At 57.0% G+C, this 27,924-nt stretch overlaps 1 protein-coding gene across 1 annotated transcript; it reads left to right on the plus strand.

The window, feature by feature from the left end:
• Positions 1-789: 789 nt before the first annotated feature.
• SLC9A1 (solute carrier family 9 member A1) lies at positions 790-26,570 on the plus strand. Its single transcript, XM_085081014.1, has 12 exons — positions 790-1,241; positions 19,577-20,037; positions 20,466-20,716; positions 21,059-21,276; positions 21,537-21,739; positions 21,970-22,059; positions 22,399-22,469; positions 22,866-23,039; positions 23,169-23,283; positions 23,709-23,810; positions 24,105-24,183; positions 24,870-26,570. The coding sequence occupies exons 1-12, from the start codon at positions 914-916 to the stop codon at positions 25,190-25,192; spliced, it is 2,415 nt and encodes an 804-aa protein (XP_084937140.1). The 5' UTR covers positions 790-913; the 3' UTR covers positions 25,193-26,570.
• Positions 26,571-27,924: the final 1,354 nt, after the last annotated feature.

The raw sequence follows: 27,924 nt of genomic DNA on the forward strand, positions 1-27,924 counted from the left end.
CAGTTCTTCCAAAGAGCCCAGGGAGCTCTGCCAGTCCCCCAAGCCCTGGCTGAGTCCCCACAGGGTGCCTGGGCTGGGCACCCCCATGTCCCTGCTGGGCACAGCGCAGTGTCACCCCTCTGCTCCCTCCAGCAGCAGCCCGTTTTCTGCTCGCAGCTCCCGTTTTCCTCCTTTTCTTTGGCACCTTGCTTTGGGGCCCTTTGGTTCCTGCACACCCCTCTCTCTGTGCACCCCTTCTTGCGTTTCCCACCTGTGCCAGCTTTGCATGAGCACCTCTGCCCTGCATCCCTTTCACCTGCACCCCCAACTCCCACTCACCCCTTCCTGCACCTCACTTTCCCCTGCACCCCATCTTCGGATCTCCCCGCGCTCCCCCTTTTCCCTTTCATTCCGTCTCCCATCAATACTCCCAACTCCTGTTCTCCCTGCCCTGCTCCCCTCCCCGCAGCGCTTCTCCCCTTTCCTGCCCCTGTTCCACCGGCACCCTCCCGTGTTCTCGCTTTGCACACACACCCCGTGCTCACAACCCCCCTTCCATCCCCTCCCAGGATCCCCCTCTTTCCTTTTCCTTGCCCTCCTCTCCCATCAGCTCCCCCAGCTCCCGCTCTCCCCGCTCCCCGCCCCGGGCTCCCCCTGCACACCCATTCCGCCCCACCGCCGCTCCCTCTCCCGTCCCCTCCCGCAGCCCGCTCCGCGCTCCCCCCGCCCCGTTCCCGTTCCCCGCCCGCCGCCGCCGGCGCCGCCCCCGCCGGTCCGTGCCGCCGCCTCCCGCCCGCTCTGTGGGCCGAGCCCGGCGCCGCGGCCGCCCCAGCTCCGCTCGGGCTGTGGCGGGGCGGCTCCAGCCCTCGCCGCCGCGGCGGCCCCGCCGCCCCCCGCCCGCCCTAGCCCCGGCCCGAGCCCCCCGCCCGCCGCCATGGGCGCCGCGGCCCTGCGCGCCCTGCCCTGGGCGCTGCTGCTGCTGGGGCCGCTGCTGCCCGGGCAGGTCCTGCAGGCCAACCCCATGCTCACCTCCGAGGGCCAGCCCGCCCCGCTGCCCGGCGGCGACGTTCCGGGCTTCACCCCCGCGCCCCCCGCCGCCCCCGAGGAGATCCACCCGCTCAAGGAGCAGCCGGCCAACGGCTCGGGAGAGGGGCACGCCAAGCTCCGCAAAGCCTTCCCGGTCATCGACCTCGACTACACGCACGTCCGCATCCCCTTCGAGATCTCCCTCTGGATCCTGCTGGCCTGCCTCATGAAGCTGGGTAGGTGGGCGGCGGTGGGGGAGTCCGTGGGGAAGGGGCTGGGGAGGGGCCCTGGTGTGACGGGGAAGGAGGAACCCCCGGCCGAGTGAAACACATACCCCGAGCATCCAGTGAAAGAGACATCCCCGAGAGACCCCCTGAGCATGCCAGGGTGAGATCCCCCAGGTAAATGGGACAGATACCCCCCAGCATTCCAAGGAGTGACCCTGGTGAGCATCTACCGAGGAGGGACCCCTAGAGCATCCCAGGGCAGAACCCCTCAGCTGGATGGGACAGGCACCCCATCATCCCAAGGAGTGACCCCTGTGAACATCCCAAGGAGGGACCCTCTGGAGTATCCTAGGGAGAGCCCCTCTGAACACCCCAGGGTGGGACCACCCCAGACATCCCAGGGCAGAATCTCCTGCACATCCTCTGCAAACCCCCCAGGCCAGCTGGGCTGGGGTGGGCACTGCTCTCCCCACGACCTTGGGTCTCTGTCCTGGGCCTGGCAGGCAGCAGCATCCCAGTCACTCCATTCCCACAGACTTCCTCATCTCCCTGCCTGGGAGCAGGGCTGAAGATGCTCCTGAGCCCTGACCATCCCCTGCTTGGACCAGGTTTGCTTTCCGCCCTTTGACACTCAGGGAGGAAGCATCCAGTTTGCTAGCTTCCTCTCTCAACCACAGATACCTTTTGTAACCTTGGAGAAGTCACTTAAAAATCTCCCGGTGCTTTGGCCTCCCCTTCCTCCCACTCCGCAGCAGAGCGGGGTGGGTTTGTCTCTGCTGCAAAGCGTCCGGAGATTCCCGCATTAAAGAGAACGGCGGCAGGGCTGCAAAAGTCACCCACTCGGGTGACCCACTCTGGGAAAGCACCACTCTGCCGGGGCAGGGGTTGTTGACAAAGTGTTTCCCAAACTTCTGCAGCTGGATCAGTAGCAGCCGAATTACCCCAAACCTGTGACATGATGTAAGCAGTCCACGCTCGCTGGCCCTGCTCTGCTGTCCCAGCCTCCGGCAGTGCAGAGGTTGAGCTGGCCCCAGTCCCGTCCCCGATGATAAAGCCGAGGGACAGGTGAAATGCTTGCCTGTCCCTGCCTTGGGGCAGGTGAGGAGGGAAGGGAGCTCTGCACTCCTTCATCTTCCTCCTCAGTTGCCATCAGTGGTTTAATAACACTCAGTTGTGGGGCATTCCAGCTTGCTGAGGGAAACCTTTCTTTGGGAGCTTTTTTAAGCTGGTGCCTGTTGTAAACTGTGCCCTGTCCTGGTCTGGAGTGGTCTGAGAGACCCCCCAGGAGCTCTGTTCCTTCCTGCGCAGCTATTCCTAAAAATATCCCATCCCCTTCCCAGCCGGCTGTGAGCTTGCGTAGGCAGGTGAAGCCCCATTTCCACAATCCCTCCTGGGTGTTTTATTTACGTGCAAGCGCAGGAGTGAGAACACTTCAGACCCGGAGGCTTGTCTGGGAGACAGGCGGTCAGGGCAGGGTGGAACCAGGTGGGATCCATGGGGTTTATGCCTTCCTGGCTTTGCCCAAAACTACCTCAAGCACATTTGGCGTGGCAGGTGCCTCTCACTAGGGAACGGAGCCACAGAAACTCCTTTCCCAGGGCTCTCCCGGCTCACACTGAGCGAGCTCCGCTGTTGCACTGCGCCTTCAGCCCTGCTCGGGGAGCAAAGAGTGATGAAATCAGGAGTATCTGTGCGGAAGCTGGTGGAGAAAGGAGGGGCCAATGGCCTGCGGCCCTGCCGGGGCGCACGGGGGAAACAGTGCAGGAAAACACCAGAATGGGCAGTGGGAAGTGGCTCTGGGGATGGATGGACGTGGTGGGGGACACTGCGGGTACCCTCTGTCACTGGTGCTGTGGGAAGCTGCTGCCGCCCTTGCCTGGAGTCAGGGCTCATTTGTACTGCAGGAAAAGTTGTCTGCCGGCTGTGAGGTCTTTGGTGCTACAAATATTATGCAAGACTGCATGTTTTAAGGGGTGTATTTTAGGAGAGACTGCCCTGCAAGTTTGGTGAAGGTCTTTGGAGGTGGCAGGTGCTCTGCAGAGCTCCAGGGATGCTGATTATGCCAAAATCCACACCTTAGCTTACTTCCACCTCTGACAGGGCCTTGACAGCAGGGTGGACCTGGGACACCCTCTTCCTTGGCCTCCTTTCCAGGTTTTGCATTTTGCTCTTCATAGTTCCTTGGCATGTAGTTCCCAAGTTGCTGGTACAGTTCCCTCTGCTCGTGAGCTGCAAAAAATGTCTCACTGCTCCGTGTCCAAAGCCCAGCCTCATCTATCCCACCCTGGATCACAGGATGTTGTTCAGCAGCAGCAAAATAGACTTTTTTTCCACCCAGGGATAGCTCTTACGCAACTGGGCACTGCTGGCAGCACAATCTGGGATGGCAGGATGAGGCTCACACATCCCCAGGCTCCCCAAACCGGACAGGGTTTGGAGCATCCCGTTTCCATGGAGAGGGGAAGGGGGTTGATAAACAGAACAGGCATTTGTGGTGCTTCCTCTTTCCCCCCATCTTGTCAGTGGGCATTTATTGATGCATCAGGATGACCCTGCAAAATTCTGAGGTGCTGAGGACAAACATCTGATTTTTTTCAAGAATGGGAATTCCTGCAGCGTGGGCTGTGCATGACAGCTCAGTGCCTCCTGACTTCCCCAGCTCCAGAAGCCTCTTTGCCGGGTTGAAGCTGGTGATTGAGCCACAGGTTGCTACCAAACTGAGTCTTCAGCCCTATGAGTCGCTTCAGGGTGTTGTCCACAGTGGTGGTGCAGGGTGACCATATTGAGGAGCTCAGAAGTACTCACAGGGCTCTGCTCTGGGCCAGGAGATGCAACCTGACCCTTGTCCTGTTGCTCAGTTTCTCCCTGTTGCTCTTGATGCTTTATACAGCTCTTCAGGCTTAAATGCATCCCCTGTTGTCCCTTCCAGGAGATTTATCTTCTCTCCAGCAGCTCTGACTGCGAGTTTGTTTGGGGAATCAAAGGTGTGAGTTGAGCCCTTCCCCTCTTGCTGTAGTTTTTGTAAAATGCCTCAGAGAGGTTGGTTCCTGGAGGATTCCCCACCTGGCAGGGGACAGAGGGACATTTCCCCCCAGCCTGTCCTGCTTTGTTAATCCCAGTGGAGCAGGAGAAGGCTGGTGCTGGCTGCTTTCCTTAATACTCACGTGGTATTTTAAGGCTGTGTAGGGGAAGAGGGACTGAGGGGCAGCTGCAGGCATTGCAGATCAGGTCTGGTGGTGGCCTGACTTTGCCAGGAGAAACCTTTGCGGCTGGAAGTTGCAACCAGACATTGTCTCAACCTGTTATATTATTGCAGAAGGTTGGACCTTTGCAAGACACCGCAATCAGGAGCTCTATGTGCCCTTCTCCATGGCTTGCAGGGGTATTGTAAAGGTTCCTTCACACCGTGCCCAGGCAGTGTTTGGGAAAGGCTGAGGGGTTTCTCAGCAGGAGAACCTGGTTTCCTCGCTCTGAGGGTTGACCTTTCAGCTCACGTGGCTCCCAGAGACGTTTAGGGGAATTCAAGTTTGACTGTAAATAGTTTTTCATTTCAGGGGAAAGGGAAGGAGTGAGTCAGGAATGTAGATAAGAGATTGTGGTCAGCAGTGCCTTTGCTGGCTGCGCTGGAGCCCAGCAGGCAGAGGTTTGTGGTGAGCACCAGCTTGGAGAAGAGTTGGGGCTCCCTGTGTCTCCAAAGCCCATCCTGGCTCTTCCTTCTAATGCCAGAAAGCACAGAGTCATATTCCATTAGCTGCCTTCCACTGCGGCTTCCCATCCTCCCTGCAGCATCCTGGCCATTCCACCACCAGCTCAAGGGAATTGCAGAGTGTGGTGGATTCACCTTGGCTGGAAAGTAACCTAAAAATTATGTCTTGAGCGCAAGGTTTGAAAGTTGCATGGTGCCTCTGCTTCTTTTCTCTGGGAGTCCATCTCCCCCAGATGGAGAGAGATTTCATACCAGGGCCTGTAGGGACACGACAAGGGGAAGTGGTTTTAAGGCAGGTTTAGATGAGGTATAAGAAAGAAATAACCTACTGAGAAAGGGCTAAGGCCCTGGCACAGGGGGCCCAGAGAAGCTGTGGCTGTCCCATCCCTGGAAGTGTCCAAGGCCAGGCTGGACAGGGCTTGGAGCAGCCTGGGACAGTGGAAGGTTTTTCTGCCCATGGCAGGGGGTAGAACTGGATGGGATTTAAGGTCCCTTCCAACCCAAATCATTCCACGATTCTGTGACTTCTGGTGCCCACCAAGCTGCTCTATCACTCCCCTCCTCTGCAGGAGAAACTATTATGGCAAAAAACCTCATGGGTCAGATAAAGGCAGTTTAATAAAGCAAAAGCAAAGGTCATGTGCGGAAACAAAGGGAAACAAAAGATTTATTCTCTACTTCCCATCAGCAGATGATGTCCAGTCACTTCCTGGGAAGTACCTTCAGGAGCCTAGTGATTGCTCCGGAAGGCAAATGTTGTAATTACAACTGCCCACCCCCTCTTCCTCTTTTCTCTTTGTTTTCATGTGGTGTGGAATATCCCTTTGGTCAGTTTGGGGCAGCTGTCCCAGCAGTGTCCCCTCCTGGGATGCTGTCCCAGCTCCTGGTGAGGGGTGAGTGTTGGGGGCACATCTCAGCCCAGTGTGCCAGCACAGTGCCAGTGCTCAGTGACACTCCTTTGGACAACACCGACTATCCCCAGCACTGCTGTGCCTGGGGAGGAGCAAGATTAAGGAAGCTCTTGGGGCCTGTGAGCTGGTGATAGGGGAGTAGAGAAGGGTGCACAACTCCACAACATGGGGTCGTGGAGCCTCACGGAGGCTCAGGGCATGGGGAGATGGCTGCTGCATGTAGAGGAGAAGAGACAATTTCAAAATTGCCAGAGAAACATTTGTAGAAGCTGGTGGCTGCTGGCTGGCAGTGAGATTTGGGTGCTAAAACTCTTGGGTGCTAAAAGGCTTGGGTGCTTTTCAAATGTTTTATCAGCCCACATCCCTGTCCTGAAACTGGGGCTCTTGGAGGAGCCACCCCGAGGTCTTACAGAGCCCTGTGTGTTGAGGAACTTGAGGATTCCTTTGGGTAAAGGATAATAACCAGGGTAGGAAACCTGCAGTGGTGGTGGCACTGGATGGAGGAACTGGATCTTGAGACCAAACACAGCAGAAACACCCTGCAGCAAAGCCACCAGCATGGGGACATCACTGCCAGTGCCACCTGCAAGGCTGGGAAAGGGACAGCAAAGAAAGATTCCCAGAAGTGCTTTGCCCATGCAGGGAATATGTGTGTCTGCCATGCAGCATGAGTGTGCTGGAGTCATCTCTGTGGCACCTCTGCCTCGCCAAGGTGGCTTCTCTGGGTGCCAGGATGGCTGTGCTGGGCCAGCTTTGCTGGGATGGCCATTGGCAGGGCCAGGCTGGTGGACAGGGCTGTTCCCTCTGCATCCTGGGACTGCCTGATCCAGATTCCCTTGCTGAGCTGGAGGGAAATGTTTGTCTTATTTTTAGAGAGTGTGTTTGTCTTACAACCTGGCTTATCATGTGTTGACTGCAGACACAGTGGTGGTGAGTGCTCTGAGATCATCCCAGTGTCCCCACTTGTCTCGGGGAGCTGTTCCAGGGGAGCTGGGCCTTGGTGAATGACTGTTGGGAAAGGATTTTGAAGTACTGCTGCAGCTGGTGCCACAGAAGTGTAAATTGTCATGATAATGAATTTAAACAGTCTCTTCCAATGCAGACTTGTTGCATTCCCACTTCCTTATTGGGGAATGATCCAAACACATGCGCTGGCTCCCTTTCCCCCTGCTTTGCCGTCTTAAAAAAAACAGCCACGGCATTTATTTTTTCCTCTCTGATTTACCCATTGCTGGTGTCTGAGCTAAAAAACATCCAAACTGTTCCCTCCATGGATCTGAGAAAACCATTAGTTTAATTATGGCTGGAAGAGTGAAAGGTTCCTGCTGTGAAATACGGAATGGTGATGGAGTGGGAAAAGCAGAGCAGGTCTGTAATCACAGCCATTCCTCCCTGGTGAGCCCTAATGTCCATTAAGGCAGGATTACACTCTGTTACAGCCATGGCTTTGCTCCCCGCAGGGACCTTGTCGCCTGTGGCAGCTTCTGGACCTCAAGGCCCTCAGGAACCCAAGCTTTTGTTTCATCCCATTTATCAACAAAGGCTTGGAGACCTGATGCCAGGGTCAGGGATGGGCTGGCTTCCCACACAGGCTGCAGGTGGAATTTGGGATGTGGGAGCTGTAAGTCCTGTGGCAGCCAGAGCCCAGACTGGTGCTGGCCTGGCCTTCAGGGAGATGCCGTGAAGCTGTTCCTCCCCTGAGACCTCCAGGTGACCTGGGGTGGCCTGTGGGGTAAGAACAGAACATGCCAACCCTTGGCCTGTTTGGCTCATGTCCTCCCTCCCAAATTGCCCAATCACCCAATCACGGCTTGTCCACAATCCCCAGAGGTGCTGGAGTTCCCTTGGGAATTAGTGGGGTGGAAGACAAGTCCTTTGTCTGCAATTAATGTAGCTAAATAGTCTCCTTTGGGGTTTGAGAACTACACATGGGAGAAGGGCAAGCCAGGTGGTGGTGGAGGGCAGAGGGTTGTTCTTGGGGTGACAATAATCCTGCAGCCCCTCTTGTGCAGAAGAGAGACAGATACCTCTGTAGCACTTGCACAAACCAGATGCTCATTAGGCTTGCAAATAAGTACTTCTTTAACATAATCCATCCTCTTTTCCTCCTGCACGCCTGGTTTTGGCTGTAGATTCAGAGGTGGTGAGGGTTGTTAGTCTGTGCCAGGGCCATGCAGGGGTCTGTACTTTGCTAAACATCGTTGGAGCTGTGGGTACCGACAGAGGAAGAGCAATAATGGGGATGATTTACTGCAGCTGCCTTGCAAACATTTCATTTCTTTTATTTTTTTTCTTCTCTTTTGAGTCCCCAAGGCCTAATTTGTTAAAATAAAACCCGAAATCCACCCAGAATACTCTGTGAAAACACAGCCTTGCTGAGTGGAGCTGGAGATCCACCTCATCCCCCCCTGCCTTTGCTGGGCTGCCTGAGTCAGCAGCAGCTTTTTCTCACCCATTGGGGCCCAAAACTGCTGGTGTAGGTTTGATGAAAACCTCAGTGTTTTGAGATTAGGGCCAGAGAGCTTCCAAGGGAGCAGCAGTGGAGCAGGGATGGTTTGAGTTGAACCAAGTGTTGATGGTTGATCCTCTCACTCCACTGAGGTTCCACCCTATGGAAGCTGTACCACCACCATCTATTCTGCATGGTGTTGGATATCTCACTGACCTCTCTGATTTTCCAGTGTCCTCCACTTGTGTGGTAATTCTGGGATGGCTCTGTTGCCATGTTCTGTTCCTCGGCTCTTTGCTGGGGCGGCAGAACTTGTGTGTTCCTTGGGAAGGAAGAAACCAAATTAAGTGCTCTGCAGACAGGCATGCACACACTCGTCGCTGCCTGTTTGTTGGAAAAGGCATGATCCAAAGCTGATCCTTGCTTGGAGTGGAGCAGTGAGAGTGGATCTGGTGCTGTGTAACCTTTGGTGGTACAAAAGTTTGGTGTTACATCACCTCGTGTCTTGGGCTTCCTTGCCAGGACCCACCTGTGTGAGAAGGGCACGAGTGAGGAAAGGCTCCTTTGAAGTTGGGCTGATGTTTTGAGTGGAAAATTGGAGAATGCAAAGTACTTTTTTAATCAGAAGAGAACACAGTAGTTTCCTTGGATTGCCCAGAAGTGACTCACAAACATCTCACCATCTGAGGTCTTTGTCTCCAAAAAGTTGCAATACAATCGACCTCCAGGGACAGCACTTCAATCCCATTTAACAGAGGGTGCTGCTAGGGAAATAATTCCCCTCTCTTGTGCAAGACACACATTTGCAGAGGCAGACACCCTTTGGCAGCAGTTTATTTCCAGTGCCTGGAATTATTCTGCATTTTGGAGTCACGACATGCTAAATCTTAATGACGGATTAGGAGAGAAGGCAGCTTCCCACCCCACTGCTGGAGATTTAACAGCAGACACGCCAGGGGCACAGATTTAAGCACATACAGGCCTTTAAAGGGAAGAGCTGGTGTTTCCAGCCCTGCTAGTGCCTCAGTTTCCCTTGGGAACACTTTTCCCCAGCAGCCTTGGTCCCTTGGGGTGCATGTTGCGAGGAGCAGCTCCTCTCCTGTCTCAGCTGTGGCGTGGAGGGAGAGCAGCTGCTCCCAGGAGCTGGGCTGGGTGTGAAAGCATCCCAGCTGGGGATGGTGCTGGAAGGCTGGAATGGTGTCTCCTGAGCTGGGGAAGAGGTGACAGTGGCCGTGTGCTTGCGTTGGCTCCAGACACACCGCTGGCGTGTGCTGAGAGTGGTGTCACTTTGTCTGGGCTTGCACAGCCCGGTAGTAATCAGTGCTAATTGCAATTACCTCCTCCCTGCTGTCCGAGTGGAGACCAACAGGTTATTTCCTGAAAAGCTTTTGTTTGTCTTTCCTGCCCGTGTTCCTGGTAGGAAATCTGCCCTTCCTGGGAAGGGCAATTGGCATCGTTCTGCCTGGTGAGATTGTTTGTGGTCATCTCGAGCTCAGGTTTAACTCTCCCCAAGGCTTTGAGCGTCAGCAGGAACTGGGAATTAACAGGAACAGTCCTGTGGCTGAGGGCAAGGAGCTGGGAAAGCAAGTGGAGCCTTTTTTTGGGTGACCAGGCACTGTCTCTTCACATCACCTTGAGTCCCTTCTGCTCCAGAGCATCCACCAGCTGCCTCAAAGAGTGTGAAGGTTCCCTTTGCACCACGCAGATGTTAACTGGGAGGATTCTGTTCCAGAAATCCCCTGGCACTGACCCCTCCTAACCCAGCTATTCATGGCATCCAGCGCCTTGCAGCAGCTGAGGGAATCTGGGAAGAGCATGACTGGTGAGAGTGAGTTATGTTTAGCTCCTCGTCCCTTTCCCTGGAGTTGGGAAAGTTTTTCTAGACCTTAAACCTCCTCATAATGCTCAAGTCCAGCTGCTGTCACTGTTCTGATAGTTTTGAAGGCTATAAACATAGATTAGGGTGCTGTTGCCCTGTAGAAAACTCATTTTTCCGGGGTAAATGAGCTGTACCAGGAACATCCCAGCCTTGCAGGCCTGGCTGTGAGATGCACCCATCTGGATCTGGTGGGGAAAAGTCAAAATGAGTCTTGGATCCATGACAGCGGAAATCTGGGTGGCAATTTGTCCCCGTGTGCCTCCGTGCCTGGCTACTGCTGGGTGGATGCCATGGGTTGGTAAAGATTCACGGTCCCGCCCTAGAAAAACTGTGTGGAGCCTGCCCAGAGGCTCTGAACAGGTTTGGTGATGTCGGGCTGTGGTTTGGGAGTGGCTCTGGAACATGCCCGTTAGAGGAATGCAGGCAGCAGGGATCGGGGTTACCGGAGCACCAAACCCCTGAGCAGTTTCCCAAAGCTCAGAAGGCTGGGTTTGGCATCTTTTCACGGAGCAGCTCTAGACCTGGAGAGAGATGGAGGAGAGCTGCTCCATGCACAGCATGGCTCTGGAAGAGGATATTTCAAGATGTGGTGTGACCAAGCCTTGAAGCCTCCCAAGCCATCACTGCTCACTGCATCCCTACTGGGCATGCTGCAGCCATAGGGTCACAGCCCAAGAGCCCTGGGTCTCTCAGTCCTTAATGGCAGTTAGGTCTTTCTTTATAGCTGCTTTTCTTGCAGAGTGTCCTTGGCTTTCCTTCTGGTGTGAAGGAGAAGTGTTATCTAAACATAGGACTGGAAATTGGGAGCTGCAGGGTTCTCACACCAGCTCTCACATCGTTCACTTGGGGACTTGGGCAAGTCCATTTAATGTCTTTTGTCTCTCATTTCCTTTTTACAGCTGGGAGGAAATTAATACCAGCTCTGTAAAAGACTCCCAATTGATCTGTTAATTTCTTGTGAGTGCTTCAAGATAAAACCAGGGTATGTGCTCTTGCTGCTCTCAAAAAAAAATATGCTCAAGTGTTTCTGCTAAAGGCCTCTGTCCATGGATTGTTCTCAGGGCATGTTGTGGTTGTGTGTGGGCACTTTCTCCTCCTGGGAAGTTGGTGCTCCAGGTCTTCCCAGTCTTCCCCGGAATGTTCACTGGGCAAGCAGCAGGCTGTGATCCATCCCAGCCTGCTCAGAGGGGATGTTGGTCCCAAAATTTTGTTGCTGATCATCTCCTGCATGGTGAGCCCTCGGGGACATTTCCCTGTGCATGCTCCCTGTGAGATTGCAGGAGCCTGCTTTGTGCTGCAGCATGGAGCCATGGAGGTCCTGCTGGGAAAAATGGGCTTTTAGGACTGTAATGAATCAGATATGGGTGAGGCAGGGAGGCAGGATGGCTCCTGCCCTGCCCTGCCTGCAAGGGCAGTGTCAACCTGACTCCTCTATGCCTGTTTTCCATATGTTCCTCGACATGGATCTTCCCTGATCGTGGCTCTGGCACTGAGTGCCCAGGTCAGGGACAGCTCCGTGGGGAGCTGCTGGACCCCTGGTTACTAAACCTAAGCCTAACCTCAACCTAAGCCTAAGGGAGGTGAAATCCCACACTGGGGCAGGGCAGATGGGAGCAGGATGAGTCCCTTCCCCGGTAATGCACACCAGTGCCACATTTAGAGTTTGCTGCAAAGCTGCTTCACACGGCACAGTGGAGCCAACTCTTTAGCTGGGGCTGTTCTTAATTAATTAGTGTGGCTTTTAGAGCTGCAAGGGGGAGAATTAGGAGCACTCAAGCTGTCGCTGGCTTGCCTGGCTGACCAGACTTCCTGGGTCAGGGCAATGAGGTTTAATTGGGAGGAATTGCTGGTGGCTCTTTGGCCTCAGGCTCAGCAGTGTCTGTTTCGCAGGGAATGCCGGGTGTTGGATCACACAGAAGGCTCATCAGGCTTCTCTGAGCCGTCCTGTGGTGTTTGCAAAGAGGGAGGGACGCAGCCCCTTCAGATGGGGGAAAGGCAAACCGAGGAGCAGCCGCCCATCCCTGTGCTGGAGGGGTGAGTGGGTGCTGCGCCTGGATCGAGCCCAGGGAAGAGATCTCTGCGTTATCGTTGAATTCGCTGTGTAAACAGCTCGTTTCTGAGTGTACACAGCGGGTTCTGGCAGGGGGGCCACCCATCCTGGCAGGCTGAAATCCAGGGTGCCTGCGGATGATTCAGAGCTGGGATCGTTGTGTCCTCTCCTGCTCTGCAGCACTGCAGCTCTGCCGCGGGGTCCTGACACACCTGCAGGTACACACAGCAGCTTCCTCCCCTGCGCCCTTCCAGGAGTGGGGTTTGCCTTTCCAGGGGGAGCCTGCTGCTCCTGGGGGGTGTCAGGGCAGGTGGGCAGCAGGGCTCATCTGCATGCAGCTCCTGGCTCTGGCTGCTGCAGGATGCAGTGACGCCTTTGGTTGTGTTCCCCAGGCTGCTCGGCTTTTTGGGACCTTTCTGCATCTCCAAATCCAGCCCTACCTTGGAAGGACAACCCTGTGGTTTCCTGGTAGTGCCATCATCATCATCCTTGGGACTTTCTGCGCTGCTGCCCATGGCTGGGAGGGGGCTGCCTCCTCAGGGTGTGCAGTTTGGCACTCCCTGCATCCCTCTGGAGCCTGGCAGTACCTGCTGTGGCTGGCACGGGGTTAGAGGCACATTCCTGTGTGGTGTTGCTGCAGGCAGAGGTACCACAAGAGACTTTGTCCTCGCACTCAGTTGCCAGAAGAAGCTTTGCCCTTGCTCTGCTGTTGCTGTCTGTGCCAGGGCTCAGCTCCTCGCCCTCTGTTCCCAGGTGTTGTGCCAGTGGCTGGTGCTGGGTGGGAAGGAGCTGTGCTCCCCTCTCCTCCATGCCTTGCCCCAAGAGCTGCTTGGACAGCACATCAGACCCATTGCCAGGATCACTATTAGCAGCTAAAATGCATGAAATGGCTCAAAATAGCTGCTCTCCAAAAAGTTCCAGGCGTGGAACAGCCCAGACTTGTCCCCCACACCATCTCTGAGCTGTCCTTGGCACCTTGACCTTGCAGAGCCACTCCAGCATCACTGCTGCTGGTGCCCTGGCATCCATCCCATCTGTGCACAGAGCATGGGAAGCTCTCAGCATCCCCCTGAGGAGAAAGGCTCTGTCTGCAGCTTATTCTGTGTTTATCCTGCCCTGGGGTGTGGGCTTTGCTCTGCAAAGATCCCCAGGGAACAGTGAGATTTGGGAAAGGCAAATGCCCGCTGCTCCCTCCAGCTGCCTCAGATGAGGTGTCTGCACTTGTCTCTCCTTCCATCAGAGAATTTATTCAGGGCCTGCCAGTGGGAATTACCTGGGAACTGCTGCGGCAGGAGGATGGTGCCTCTGGGAAGCTGTCAGACATCACAGCTCTGCTGCACCTCCCTGCCAGCCCCTCCTCACAGCGATGCAGGGAAGCATCTGTTGTTTCCCAGGGATGAGGAGCTCTTCCCTGGTGCTGCTCTAGCACCTTGAGGGCCTGACAAAGCCATTTCTCATGAGTCTTCCTGCATGAGTTTGCCTCAAGTTAAGGGCTGAGGCTGCTTGGCTGGGCTGCAGCAAGGCTGGTGCCTGGCAGTGTCTGCTTTTTGTCCTGTGGCTTTCAGGTTTTGAGTCACCCAAGGGCTGGCCCGATGCTATCAACCCTGTTCTTATCTTCTGCAAAGCAGGCAGGGTCCAGCCAGCTCACCTTCCCACACACCTGCCTTGCTGCAGGCGTTGATACACAGGGCTGGGGGAGCTGGGGCTGTACCAGGCAGCCCTTGGGCTCCTATCACACAAACTCCTTCCATTTGCCCCCGGGTTGTTTGCAGTAGGTGGGAAAGAGGGGAAAGACCAGGAGCAGTTCTGTGGCTGTGAGGTGGGGCTCAGCTGGTAGGTCTGTAGGCACAGGTGATAATGCCACACCAAGAGAAAATCAAACAGTCCCTTTGTTGTGTGACAACAGGTGCTACTGGGTATTGGCTGTGACAGCATGGCTTAGGGGGTGTTGTGTGCAATGCAGCTGGTTGGGTCACAGCCAGGCTGTGCTGTACACCTTGGGCAGGCAGACCTTGGGGGGACCAGCCCAGCCCAGGGCTTCATCCCCTCCCATCCCATGTGGGTGAAGTCAGTCCTGGCTCCTGAAAATCTCTGGAGGCTGCAGGGCAGTGCTGGACACTCATGGATTTTAACCCAGTCCTGAGCACCAGCCTGGCTGCAGCCCCTGCCTGCCCGAGTTTGGGGTGCAGGAATGACCCCAAAATCAGGGCTGGATGTTTTGCTTTTCCCTTCTCCCTGTGCTGGCTTTGCAGGCTGAGCCCACGGCGAGGTTTGAGGGGTGGCTCTGTGGCCCTGTGTGGGATCTGCATTCACTCAGTGAGTCACAAAAAGCAGCATAAATTAATTACCTTCCTGGTTCTTGGCTTTGCTTCGTAATTAGCGACAACAAAATAATGAGGCTTGAATGAAACATTTGGTTTGTTCTGGAGGAAATTGTTTTGCTTAGAAGCACTTTCTGTACCTGTGTCTTAATATGAAAAACAAGAAGTCCACTTCTCACCAGGAAATGGCATTTTGGGGTGGAAAATCAACGCTTTTCCGTTCTGGACTTTGAAGCCACTGGGTGCTTCTCTTAAAAGGTTGCCCAAACCCAAACTGCTGAAACCAATCCAAAAAGAGCTGCAGGGGAGCACTGGGATGACCTGGACCTGCATTAAAGCCCTGCCTGCTCCCTGGTGAAACAGAAAAGGGTTTGGCAAAGCCCAAACTGCGTCATGGCCCCACAATGGGATGGCTGTGGGAATAAGTCAGGTTGGAGCTCCGTGGGGCTGGAATTTCAGGGCATGTGGTGACGTTGGAGCTTGTGAGATGTGTTGGATGTAATTTAAGTAGAGTGGTTTTACCCCCTCTCCTGGCAGGGTGACACGAGCCGTGGCCTTGCTCTATTTATGGGTGTAAATCACCAGCTATTTAATTTCTTTTGAGCAAGTTCAATTTTCATCCCCTTCCCTCGAGGCTTCCCCATTACATCTGGTGCAGCTCTCTCCGTTCTCCTTGTTCGCTGTCTTTGCAGGGAGCTGCTGGATCCATTTCCATGGGAGAAGCACAGCAGGGCTGAGGCATCCTGACATCCCACGGTGGCCCTGCTGGAGGCCACCAGCAATCAGCAAAGCCTGGCTGATCTTTGGGCAGCTGCTGGTCAGGCGAGGGAGGAGAGAAATCCAGTGTGGGGTTTTTTGAGGGAAAAGGATAAGTGGAAGGAAGCTGCAGCCAAACTCTGGAAGGCTGAGATGGATTTTCCCCTAGGAGGCAGTTGCAAAATGTTCTGTTCCTGCATCGCCATCCTCACGGGGCTTTAACCCTGCTGGGGTCTTGCCCCCCATCCTCGGCCCTCCACCTCCCTAAAACAGAGTGGGAAGGCCAAATCCCAGGGGCTCAGAGCTCTGCAGACCCTGAGCCCAGCCCAGCCCTTCTTCCCTTCCCTCCCTGCTGATTCTTCAACTCAGAAAAAGAAGGGGATGGTGCTGAGTCATGGCTTTGTGGATCACTTGTCCCAAGGGCTGGTGACACATCACAGATTTTGGGTTTCAGCCAGCCAGTGTGGGGGCTCTCTGTGGTGCCCATGTCACACAGGAATGTGGGGAGGTGTCCACACTGCCTGCATCCTTCACCCCAGGATTGCTGATGACCCAGGGCTGCTGCCCCTCTGTAGGGCCCACCTGCCAGCCCAATGCCCTGAAGGGTTAAAGTGGCCTTTGGAGTGGCCCTGGTGCTGTCAGACACGTGTGTCTCCTCCAGCCCTGCTCTCTGCAGTGTCCTTCTGAAGGGCAGCCCTTCTGAGCATGCCTGCTCCCCCTCGCTGCCTCCTTCCCAGACCCTGTGCCTTCTCCCAGGGCTTTTCCAGCTCCACAGCTCCACACTAAACACAGCCACTCACTGCCACCCTGCAGCCCAAACCAGCACCCGGGGGTCTTCACCACCCCCTCTCCCAGGCTAACCCCTCATCTCCCAGCTCCCTCCAGAGAAGAATCTCCCGGGGGGTGGGAGAGCTCCTAACTCTGGTTAATAATTGAGTGATTCCTCTGCTGCCTGCTGGAGCCTGCAGCTGCACCAATAAACCTGGGAGGCCTGGGAGGATCGGGGGTTTGTGTAACCATTCTCCTTTCCCGTGCCTCCTCTTGGCCAACAGGCATCATCCTGGAAGCATCCTGGCTTTCCCGAAGCCATATCCCCCTGCGTGGGTGTTTGGGAATCCGGGGTGAAGCCGCAGGAGCATCCGGCTTAACCATGAACGTGCCGAGCCCTTCCAGCCATGCCGTGTGCTCCCTTCCCTCCTTCCTCCCTGTCCTTACCCAGCTCCAACCCTAAACACCAAACTAATGCGTTTTCCTCTGTCCTCCTTCGTATTTCTTTTCCTCCTGTGAAAGGCAGGGATGTTAATCCCACCCAAATTCAAACTGCAGGGGGATGTGATGGCTGGTGGCAATCCCCAGTTGCGGGGACTGGCTGGTGGGGACAATCCCCTTGTCCCCAGGGCTGGCACACTGTCTCCTGGTACAGGCTGGCTCCAGCATCAGCATTATATATAAATAGTTGGGGTTTTTAAGTTTTTATTCTTTATTTATCATCTCTGGACACCAGCATTTTTCAGGTGCATGGGAATCGCAGAGCCTCTTACAGCTCTGACTCCAGGAATGTCCCTGTGGTGGGAGTCAGGGTGGGAGATGTTGACATCTCCCTGACCTGGCCTGGATCAGGGAAGTGCCTGAAGGCTTTGCTTCCTCTCCTTCATCAAAGGTTTGATTAAAATGATCTTTTAACATTCTTTCCTCACAGCTCTGAGGGAGGTCTTTAAACCAGGGGAGTGCTGCCAGAACTCTGACTAAGCTTGACCTTGGATCCCATGCTATGTGGAGCTGTAAGGGCCTGGGCAATGGGAAGCTGCAAATCATTCCTTCCTGGCCTTGGAGAGGCTTTCCAAGGGGCTGTGAGCAGCTCAGGGCATGGAGATCCCTCAGCCTCAGCTGCAGAGCGGGAAGCATCACCTCGGGCAGGTGCTGGGAGGGATCTGGTGGGTTCTGACATCCCCAGGGTGGGAATGCTGCTCTGGATTGGGTGCTTTCCCTTCCCTCCACATCCCTTCAGGCTCCTCCTGCCCAGGCTGAGCATGGAAGCAGATCAGATATGGTGGGGTTTGAGTCATTAGGCAGTGAAGGAGCTGCTGGATGGAGCTCATACCACCCCAGGCACAGCATCTGGGAATGCAGCTACAGCCCAGGAAGGAGATTCATGGTGGGGCAGAGTCTCTCCCAGGCTGCTTGGTCGGGGTAAATACTTACATGGCACTGCATCCACCAGCAGCCAGAGCCTTGTGAAAAGCTGCTCCATTCTCCCATGGAGGGATGGGGGTGAACCTTCCCATCCCAAAGCAGGATGCTGGCCCAGCACTCAGAGCAGGATCCCAGCAGGACCCACCAACAGATTGGTACCAATAAGCCCTGGAATGCTCTAAAAATACTGAGTAGAGCAAGCGGGGAGCAAAAAATGGCTGAGATTCAGTGAAATCAAAGGCATAATTAAAATGCAGCCCATGTAAGTGTATTTTTAGGGCCCCTACAAAAAGGCTGTAAACCATTGAATTCCCATCAGCACAGGAATGTTCCAGTTTAATGGAATCCTGGGGCCTGTGGGGAAGAAGTGAGAGATGCTTAATTGTCAGTGTTTGTGTTTTATTCATGATTGAACATACTTAGCAAGCAAAAACTGATCTGCTGTTGGCTTCTCGCTGCTTGTGTGGCTTTAAGCCTTATTCCAGCCAGAAATTGCCCCGTGTGCTGGAGGGGTCGGTGGTTCCTGGTGTTTGCATGAGCTGTGCATGGAAAAGGGATCATCACCTCACCTCCCACGGGGAGCTCCCTGCCAGGGCTGCCTTGGGGTGCTCAGAGCTTGTGTGAGCTCCAGGGGATCCAAGGAAGAAGAAAAATCCCTTGGGGGTGAATCAGGAACTGCATCCAGGCTGGGGAGTCCCTGAATGCAGATGCCTGGGTGTTAGGGGAGCGCTGGGAGAGAGCTGGGATGTTCCATCTCCCCTCATGCCTGAACCCAAAGCCACTGAGCTGTTTGCTCTGGGATTGGTGCTGCTGTGGCAAAGCTGAGGTAGGAACCAAACTCCTTCCAGCATCCCTCTGACACCAGGGACCCTTTGGAGCAGCCAGAATGGTGCCTGGAGCCCAGGGTGTGATGGATGCTCTGGGCTCACCCATGCTGGAGCCTGTGCCATCACCTGAGGTGGCAGTTTGGGAGCTAATCCTGCCCCAGGGACCTGCTGGGGCTGTGGCTGCCAGTCCTTAGGGAGGCGTTGTGGAAGTGTGACCTTTTCCCATGGGAGCTGCAGTGTGCACTGGGCTGGGCAGGGGGAGGAGGGATGAGCTGCCCCATGGCACAGATGTGGCCTCTGCAGGCTCAGGGGGATCGTGACTCACTCTGGAGGGGATTTAATGTGTTGTGGAATTGCTGCAGATGGCACGGCCGGAAGGAATGGAGGAACACGGGATGCCAAGGCAGGGTGCCTTATTTTAAACCGATTCCCTTGCCAGGGTACAAATATGCCTCGCTTCAAAATAATTATTATAAAGCCTGGGAGAAGATCCAGGGAACCCAAAATCCTTCTGTGGGCGTTGGTGTGCTGGCAGATGCCCAGCTGGGGGTGTTTGGTGGGAATGTCATCCCAGCAGGCCATGGCTGGCTCAGAGACCTGCGTTTGGAGTTTTTGGAGTTGTGCTGTGATTGAAAAAGGGGGAAATGTGTTCCCTATTACCTTGCACCCCAAGGATGCATCCTGTCCCTGCTGCAACCAGCCATGTATTGGATGGGAACTGCATCCTGAACCCCCCCAAGAGCAGCTCCCCTCCCTGTGCCCTGCATCAGGGGTGCCCAGGGATGTGCACTGTGCCTGGCTCACTGGGATTAATGGCACTGGGTGGGCAGACTGCTGCCTAATGGGAGGGAAATGCCACTGCCTGCGTGTGCTTGGGGTCAGTGCTGGGATGGGAAGAGCTGGAGCCAGTGACAGCTCCTGTGGAGAGAGCTGCCTGTGCTGCCACAGGGCTGGGGGTCCATGGGGAGACCCCACGGTGTCTCAAGGGTGGCTGTCATCTGCTGCACTGGGATTCTCAGGGTTCTGGCCTGAGATCAGCATTAGCAGGGTCTGGTTAAGCTGCAGTTTCCACTTGACAGAGTGGGACAGGAGGGGAAACTGCAAGGCACAAAAGGAGTGATGGATCCTGAGGAGTGCAGGGAGGGCTGGCAATGGTTCCTGACTCTGGGGACACTCAGGGGTGTCCCACTGCAGGCAGCATCCTCCATTCCTGTAGCCAACGTGTGTCTTCCTCTCTCCTCCTCCTCTGCAGGTTTCCATGTGATCCCATCAGTGTCCAGCATCGTTCCCGAGAGCTGCCTGCTCATCGTCGTGGGCCTTCTGGTTGGGGGGCTCATCAAAGGGGTGGGTGAAAAACCCCCCATCCTCAAGTCGGACATCTTCTTCCTCTTCCTGCTGCCCCCCATCATCCTGGACGCTGGCTACTTCCTGCCCCTGCGCCAGTTCACCGAGAACCTGGGCACCATCCTCATCTTTGCCGTGGTGGGGACGCTCTGGAACGCCTTTTTCCTGGGGGGGCTGATGTATGCTGTGTGCCAGCTGGGCGGCCCTGGCCTCAACCACATCGGCCTGCTGGCCAACCTGCTCTTCGGCAGCATCATCTCAGCTGTGGACCCTGTGGCCGTGCTGGCTGTGTTCGAGGAGATCCACATCAATGAGCTGCTGCACATCCTGGTTTTCGGGGAGTCCCTGCTCAACGACGCCGTCACTGTCGTGAGTGGCTCGGCCCAGGAATGGGGTTTGCTTTGGTGCAGAAGCATCTCAGGGTGGTGGCAGTGAGGTGGCAGCTGTCAGGGCCATTCCAAGCTGCCAGGTGCCTCCTGGCAGCTCGGCTTGCACCAAACCTTGTCCAGGTGCAAAGCTAAAATTAAGACACTGTGTCCCTGTGGGAACAGAGGATGGGGAACTGGTCCCCCTGGGTCTGTGTCTGGCACTGCAAAGCACCACCAGCTGGTTTTGCTGTCAGCCTTGGTCAAGCACAGGACCCAGCTCAGGGTCACCAAGCACTGACAGCTCAGCTCAGCTGTGCCACACTGGGACCTGCCTGGCTCCCAGGACAGTCCCTGTCCAGGTCTGCTCCAAGGTGAGGCTGTCTCTTGCCAGGGCACAGTTTGAACCCTGCTCTCTTTTCTCCCTGCCAGGTCCTCTACCACCTGTTTGAGGAGTATGCCACCTTTGAGCAGGTGACCGTCATCGACATCCTGCTCGGCTTCCTCAGCTTCTTCGTGGTGTCGCTGGGCGGGGTCCTGGTGGGCGTCATTTACGGGGTGATCACTGCCTTCACGTCCCGCTTCACCTCGCACATCCGGGTCATCGAGCCCCTCTTCGTGTTCCTCTACAGCTACATGGCCTATCTGTCTGCTGAGCTCTTCCACCTCTCTGGCATCATGGCGTGAGTTGGGATGGGGGAGGAGGTGCCCTCCTGTCCCCAGGGCCCTCGGGAGGATTTCCTGTGGTGTGACCACAACCTTCTGGCTGGCCCAGTGGGAGGTCCACTGCATGCCCAGTGAGGCCCAGGGGTGTGTTTGGGCTGGGAAATGCAGGGAGGCAAAGGAGGGAAGTGACTCTCGGGAGTTGTCCCACAGATCCTGTGGTGCTGGCAGCCCATTCCCATTCTCCTGGGCATGAAGGAGCAGGCAGGGCCTGCTGAGCACTCAGGGTGCTGCTGCAGGGCCAGGGGCTGGGGGTGTCCCCATGTCCCCACGGCCACTGAGTGCCCCAACCTTGCCCCCAGGCTCATTGCCTCCGGCGTGGTCATGCGGCCCTATGTGGAGGCCAACATCTCCCACAAGTCCCACACCACCATCAAGTATTTCCTCAAGATGTGGAGCAGCGTGAGCGAGACCCTCATCTTCATCTTCCTGGGTGTCTCCACCGTGGCTGGTCACCACTACTGGAACTGGACCTTCGTCATCAGCACACTGCTCTTCTGCCTCATCGCCAGAGTGTTGGGTGAGGTGTCAGTGTGGTGCTTGGGATGGAAGAAGAATTGTGGGGTGGTTTGGGTTGGAAGGGACCTTAAAGCCCATCTCATTCCAACTGCCATGTGCAGGGACACTTCCCACCAGACCAGGTTGCTCCAGGCCCTGTCCAGCCTGCCCTTGTGTGGCCACCTGGGTCATGGTCAACTCTCAGGACAGGCTGCAGGGTGGGCTTGTTGGGACTGCAGGGCATCCTTCAGCACCTCACACAGGACTGTGCTGCTCCCCCAGGTGTCCTGGTGCTCACCTGGTTCATCAACAAGTTCCGAATCGTGAAGCTGACGCCGAAGGACCAATTCATCATCGCCTACGGGGGCCTGCGGGGAGCCATCGCCTTCTCCCTCGGGTACCTCCTGGACTACAAACATTTCGGCATGAGGGACATGTTCCTCACAGCCATCATCACAGTCATCTTCTTCACCGTTTTCGTGCAGGTTGGTGGCACTCAGGATGTGCTTTCAGAGGGAAAGAAGGTTCTTTGTGGCCATGTGTGTGTGTGGAGTGGGGAGCACATTGTCACCCTCCACCCCTGACCCTGTTACTGTCCCACCTGCCCAGAAGCTGGCCAGTGATACTGACAGTGGTTTGGCTGTGCTGAGCCCATCCCACTCCCAGCGCTGTGCCTTGGGCAGAGGTGTAACCTCCCTTCCCTTCCCTTGCCCAGGGCATGACCATCCGTCCCTTGGTGGATCTGCTGGCTGTGAAGAAGAAGCAGGAGACCAAGCGCTCCATCAACGAGGAGATTCACACGCAGGTAACGCGCTGCTCCGGCCCTCTGCTCTCTGTGCTTCTGCCACTCCACCACTGTCACTGGGAGCTGCCCCTAAGTCAGTGCCCAAGGTAAGGGGGGGCAGAGCGAGGGCTCTCCCCCATCTGTGTCGTCCAGTGCCCACTCTGACCCAGACCCCCCGTGCCTGTAGAGCTGAGCCCGGTTGTGTGGGTCTGTCCTGCCCTCCCAGAGCCCATCCTGGACCCACAGCCCTGATTAGACATGCCCTGAGTGCCCTCCCCCTGTGTCAGTGTGGGTGTCAGGGGAGGGAGAGGGTGGGCAAGAGCTCTCTGAGCTGCTCATGCCATGAACCATCTCTTCCAGTTCTTGGATCACCTTCTGACGGGGATCGAGGACATCTGTGGTCACTATGGCCATCACCACTGGAAGGACAAGTGAGTGGGGAGGTTTGGTGGCTGGGGAAAGGTTTCAATCACCACCCAGAAGGTTTCTCAGCCCTGTGCTGGATTTTTCCCTGGGCTGTAATATCCACATACAGGCTCCCTGTAGGGAATTATGGCCCTGGACTGGGAGCAAGTGGAGCTGCAGGGCTGCAGGACCACAGCAGGGTGGGAGCTGCCAGTGGCCAGTCCTTGCAGCAGCTCAGCACTCTCCTTAGTGGGTGCTAGCAGGTGCTGGGGGCTGTGGAGACTCCCTGACTCAGGAGGGATTCGGGGAAGCCTGGCCTGACTGCTGGTGGAACTGGGCTGTCCTGGGCAGGGCTGGGGAGCAGAGACTGGGGTAGAGCCAGGGCTGACCTGTGGCTGCTTCTCTGCCTCATTGCTGGGAAGGCTGAACCGCTTCAACAAGAAGTACGTGAAGAAGTGCCTGATCGCCGGGGAGCGCTCCAAGGAGCCCCAGCTCATCGCCTTCTACCACAAGATGGAGATGAAGCAGGCGATCGAGCTGGTGGAGAGTGGGGGCATCGGCAAGATCCCCTCTGCTGTCTCCACCGTCTCCATCCAGTGAGTTCCCAGCCCTGGCCACCCTTCCACGGCACCCTGAGTGCTCCCTGCTGGTGGCCACAGGGCGAGCAGCCCCTGGGTGCTGTGTGGCCATCGTGGTGTGGCTCTGAATGCTGTCTGTCCATGAAGGAACATCAACCCCAAGACCCTCCCTGAGGAGCGCGCCCTGCCAGCCCTGTCCAAGGACAAGGAGGATGAGATCCGGCAAATGCTCCGCAATAACCTGCAGAAAACCAGGCAGAGGGTGAGGTGTCCCCTGGCACTGTGTGTGTCCCTTTTGCCTCGCTGGGAGTGGCAGGGCCACCCACCCACCAGAAGCTCTCAGCTGGGTCCTTCACCCCTGCTCTCCCTGCCCTGCTGTGCCTTGTGCTCCTGGGCTGACTCTCCTTCCCCAGGAGGCTTTTCCTCCTGAGGTGCTGCTGAGATAGTCTGAGGGGGAGGCTGATTTAGTCAGTGGCTGAGCCCAGCCTTTAACCCTTGCTGGGCTAAGGTGTGTCAGGATGAGGCATCCAGTGGTGGCACACAAGGGATGAGCCACGAGCCTGCCTGGACCTGCTCTGCCCACTGGTGGCTGTTTCAACCATCTCCAGGGAAAACGGGGATGTGACCTTCCTTTCCCTTTCCCTGTGGGATTTTAACCAGTCTCCTTTTCTCGGGATCTCTCCCCAGTTGCGCTCCTACAACCGGCACACGCTGGTGGCTGACCCCTACGAGGAAGCCTGGAACCAGATGCTGCTGCGGAGGCAGAGGGCGCGGCAGATGGAGCAGCAGGTGTTGGGGGAACACCAGAGCTGGGGTGCTGCTGGGGCTGGGCAGGACAGGGGGGCCAGGGGGACTTCCCAGCCTGGGAGGGCACAGGGAGGGGGCTGAGATGACAGAGGAGACCCCAAGCCTTGGGGATCATGTGATTGCTCCAGGCTCTGATCATGTCCCTGGAGTGTGGCTTGGAGGATCCATGCCTGTGACCTGTGCATCCCACTGCTGCTCCCTGCTCATCCCTGTGCCCAATTCCTGCCTCCCTTCCCCACATACCCTGGCCATGCCAATGACCATGCCTTGCTCCAGTTCCAGATGAACAACTTCCTGACGGTGCCAGCGCACAGGGTGGACTCACCCACCATGTCCCGAGCTCGCATCGGCTCAGGTAGGTGGGAAGGAGCTGCGGGAGGAGTGGCACTGCTGCCACCTGGGACACTCAGAGGTTGTGCTGTCCTGCACCTCCCCAGCTCCCTGTGGCTCTCCAGCCCCGACCATCCCCATCCCACACCCACCCAGCCAAGCCCCAAGGGGTTGCTGTTCCAAACAGAAGCACCCAGCTTGTTTCGCAGCACAATTCCCACTGGGAAGTCCGGGTGGGCAGTGAGCTCAGCTCACTCCATCCCCACAGCCACAGCTCTGGCTGTGCCTCTCCCAACCCTCCACAGGGGAGAGAGGACCAGGAGCGCTAAGCCCCAAGACCTGTTGCCATTGGGTTCGCAGCTTCTCCATCGCACACTTGCTTTGCTATGCTCTGTTCTCCTGTCCTGTGTGTCCCCTGCTGCTGCTGGGACAGGGTGTGGGGTGTGACAGGGCGTCGGGTGTGACAGGGCTGCGGAGCCCGCAGTTCATCAGCAGAGGGCAGCTTTCCCCTTCCCAACCGAGCCGGGCTGCCGGCAGTTCCGGCTGGGATGTGGAAATCGGGAAAAGGGATTACACGGCAGAGCTGGAAATCAGCGAGGACAGCCCAGGCGCCCCAGCCCAAACATCCTAGCCCCAAACAAACACCTGGGGTGCATCACCGGGAGACCCTGAGATCCCCCTTCCCTGCCTGACCCCTCTCTGCCCCCCCAGACCCGCTGGCCTACGAGCCCAAGGAGGACTTGGAGAACCTGCCCATCATCACCATCGACCCGGCCTCGCCGCAGTCCCCCGAGTCTGTGGACCTGATGAACGAGGAGCCCAAGGGCTGCAGTGGCCTCCCTCCCTCGCCTGAGGAGGATGAGGAGGGGCTGGTGATGCGGGTGAAGGAGCCTTCCTCCCCGGGGACTGACGACGTCTTCACCCCGGGGCCCAGCGACAGCCCCAGCAACCAGCGGATGCTGCGGTGCCTGAGCGACCCTGGGCCACAGCCCGAGCCCGAGGAGGGGGAGCCCTTCATCCCCAAGGGGCAGTAGCTGCTGGCACAAAGCCTCCAAATCGTTTCTCTCTCTCTTCATTCGTTCTTTCTTTGCTCTCCTTTTTGGTTTCCTGTCACTACACACCGGGTTTGGGAAGGGGAGACTGTCCTGGATGGACTGGGATTGCCAGGACAGCTCTGCCCGGCAAGCCCTGGGCTGGCCCCAAAGAGCAGGGAAGGAGCCCCGGGATGCCCCGGGCTCCTCGGGCAGCGTGGCCTGGGGGCGATGGACAGTTTTCCGCCCGGGATTGGGATTTGCAGGTGCCTCACAGCCCCCGCGGGGCTCTCCGGAGGTGCCAACCCACTCAGGACCTGCGGCCGGCTCTGACCGGGGGTGTCCACTGCTGCTCCCCCACGGCACAGCTTCCCCCTCCCCCTCGTGCTTTACCTGCCCTCACCTTGCTCCGGAGCGGCGAGCTGGGACAGCAGGAGCTGTCACCAGGGCTGCCACACCCTCCCCCTACGCCCTGCAGGGGCCTCAGTGGCGCTGCTCCCTTGCCTTGGCAACTTCCCCACGGGACCAGCTGTGCCCCTGATCTCCCTCCTGGCCCCGCATTTCATGCCAGGTCTTTTCAAATGAATATTCTAGAGCCATGCAAGGGGGGAGCTGGGACCCCCTGGCTTTGGGCAGCCTCTCCATCCCTCCTGGAACTGCTGTCACCTGTCCCCATGGGGATCCTCCGCCAGCCTCGGCCCCTCGCCCTGTGCCAGCACGGCTGCTCCTTAACCAAAGATGGGGCCTGGGGTGTGCCAGGGGGGATTCTTGTCTCTCTGCAACCAGGAGGAGCTGGGGGAGAGCCAAGGGCCAGCTTCCCCCCCGTGGGGACACGCTGGATCCAGAAGGTTGGCAGGAATGGGACAGCTGGGGGTGCCAAGGGTCCCTAAAGGACCCATCTTTCCCCAAGGCGTAGCAGGGATCGCTGGGTGTTCTGGTGACTTGCAGCCCTCCCTGGGCTCAGGGGTGTCCTGCGTCTGTCTCCTTGTCCCTCACACTCCACCCAGCTCCCACCACGTGCCACCTTCGCCATGGGTGCCACCAGCTGCTCGCCGCCCCTCCCCGGGGAGCCCTGGCCGCTGTCCCCTCCCTGTGCCGTGCCTTGCCACGCTCTGCCCCGCTGCCTTGGTGGGCACCTGTCCCACATCCCACCCGCCCCACGTCCCGCTGGGACCCCCAGGTCTGGCGTCCGTGGGGTTTTGTCACTGGGCTGAGCACCCACATCGCTGCCTGCGCCTGCCTGCTCCCCTGCTCTGTCTCCAGGAGGATAAAAAGCAATGGAAATTCTCTTGTACAAAAAGGAAAAAAAAAACCAAACCCACATGTAAAGAGATTCTTGGTTTTTATCATAAATATTCTAATAAATTAATGTCAATTTTTAGTGGGGGTTTTTCCAGCTGTTCGGGCTCCTACCGCTGCCACATGGTCCTGGCTGTTGCAGAGGAACAAGGTGACTGTGAGACTTTGTCCCCAGGGCTGCAGTGGAGGGTTTGCCCCTCACCTTCCTGCTGTGGCTAAGGGACGACTGGAGCTCCATCCCAGGGGGACATTTTGAACTATTCCCAACAGTGCCTGGGTGAGGAGCAGCACCACAACCCGAAAATCCCCCAGGATCCACCTTCCAGCCCCAGCTTGCAGCTCCTTCCACTCCCCCTGCAGGGCCGGGGGTGCCCCGGGGCAGCTGGAGCCCCTCGCTTTGGGGAATTGCAATGGCAATGTGTTTCGTGGCTGCAAATTAAAGCCCTGAGCTGGGAGCAGTGATCAACCCCTGGGCATCCAGCAGAGCGTCAGCGCCTGTATTGCTCACCTGCCCAAAATATCTGAACCCCAGGATCCCCTGGCCTGGGGCAGGATTGGGCTGGGTCACCCCACTGCAGGGGTTCCCTCCAGCCGAGGGGTCCCTGGGCAGGATGAGGTGGCCAGGGTTGTGGGGCAGGTGATGCCATGGGGCCCTGGTGGTGCCAGGTTGGTGGGTGCCATGTGGGGTCTGGGGTGGTTTGTCCCCAGGGCGGGGGGACACCAGAAGAGGAGGGGCTGGCAGGAGCAGGCAAAGCCAGGCTGTGGCTCCATCCTTGCTGGGGAGGAGCAGTGGTTTTGCCATCCAGTTGCAGGGTGGGAGCACGAGAGCTGCTGGACATCACCCATCCCGGACACGGAAGGAGCAGCAGGAGCACAGCTAACTCACTGCCCACGTGCTCTGGAACGTCACCTGCAGCCTGATTGCAGTCATACCTTTGGCGAGAACTCCCCAAACCGAGGCATTTCCAGGATATTCTTGTTTCTGTCTTAAAGGGTGAGTAACTTTTTTTAATGAGGGAGGACTAATGATCCCTCCAGGGCTGGGCTGTCACCGCTGAGCCACTGCCAAAACACACGAACTGCTGAGGCCCAGGGTGTCCTCCCCCAGCCCCACGGTCCTGGCAGTGATGTCTTTTCCCTGTGTTTGCCCCCTCTGTGCCCCATATCCCACCTCTCCCTCCCAAAGCATGTTTGGGCCTCGATGGTGACACCAAGGGCAGGGAGCAAGGGGACCCTGAGCAGGATGACCTTGTCCTAGCATGTGTGCCAGGGTGTTTGTGCCCCTTCCACAGCCCCCATCCATGAGGATTAAAGAGCTGCTGCCTCTGCAGCTGCAGGGAACTGCCCCAGCCAGGAGATGGCCTTTCCCGTGCCTCAGTTTCCCTCTGTGTTCCGTCACAAAGCCTGGCATGCAGCAGCAAGAGCCCTTGAAAAGG

The sequence above is a fragment of the Lichenostomus cassidix genome, chromosome 23 (assembly GCF_008360975.1).
Source record: "Lichenostomus cassidix isolate B80296 chromosome 23, HeHo_3.0, whole genome shotgun sequence".
NCBI lineage: Eukaryota > Metazoa > Chordata > Aves > Passeriformes > Meliphagidae > Lichenostomus > Lichenostomus cassidix.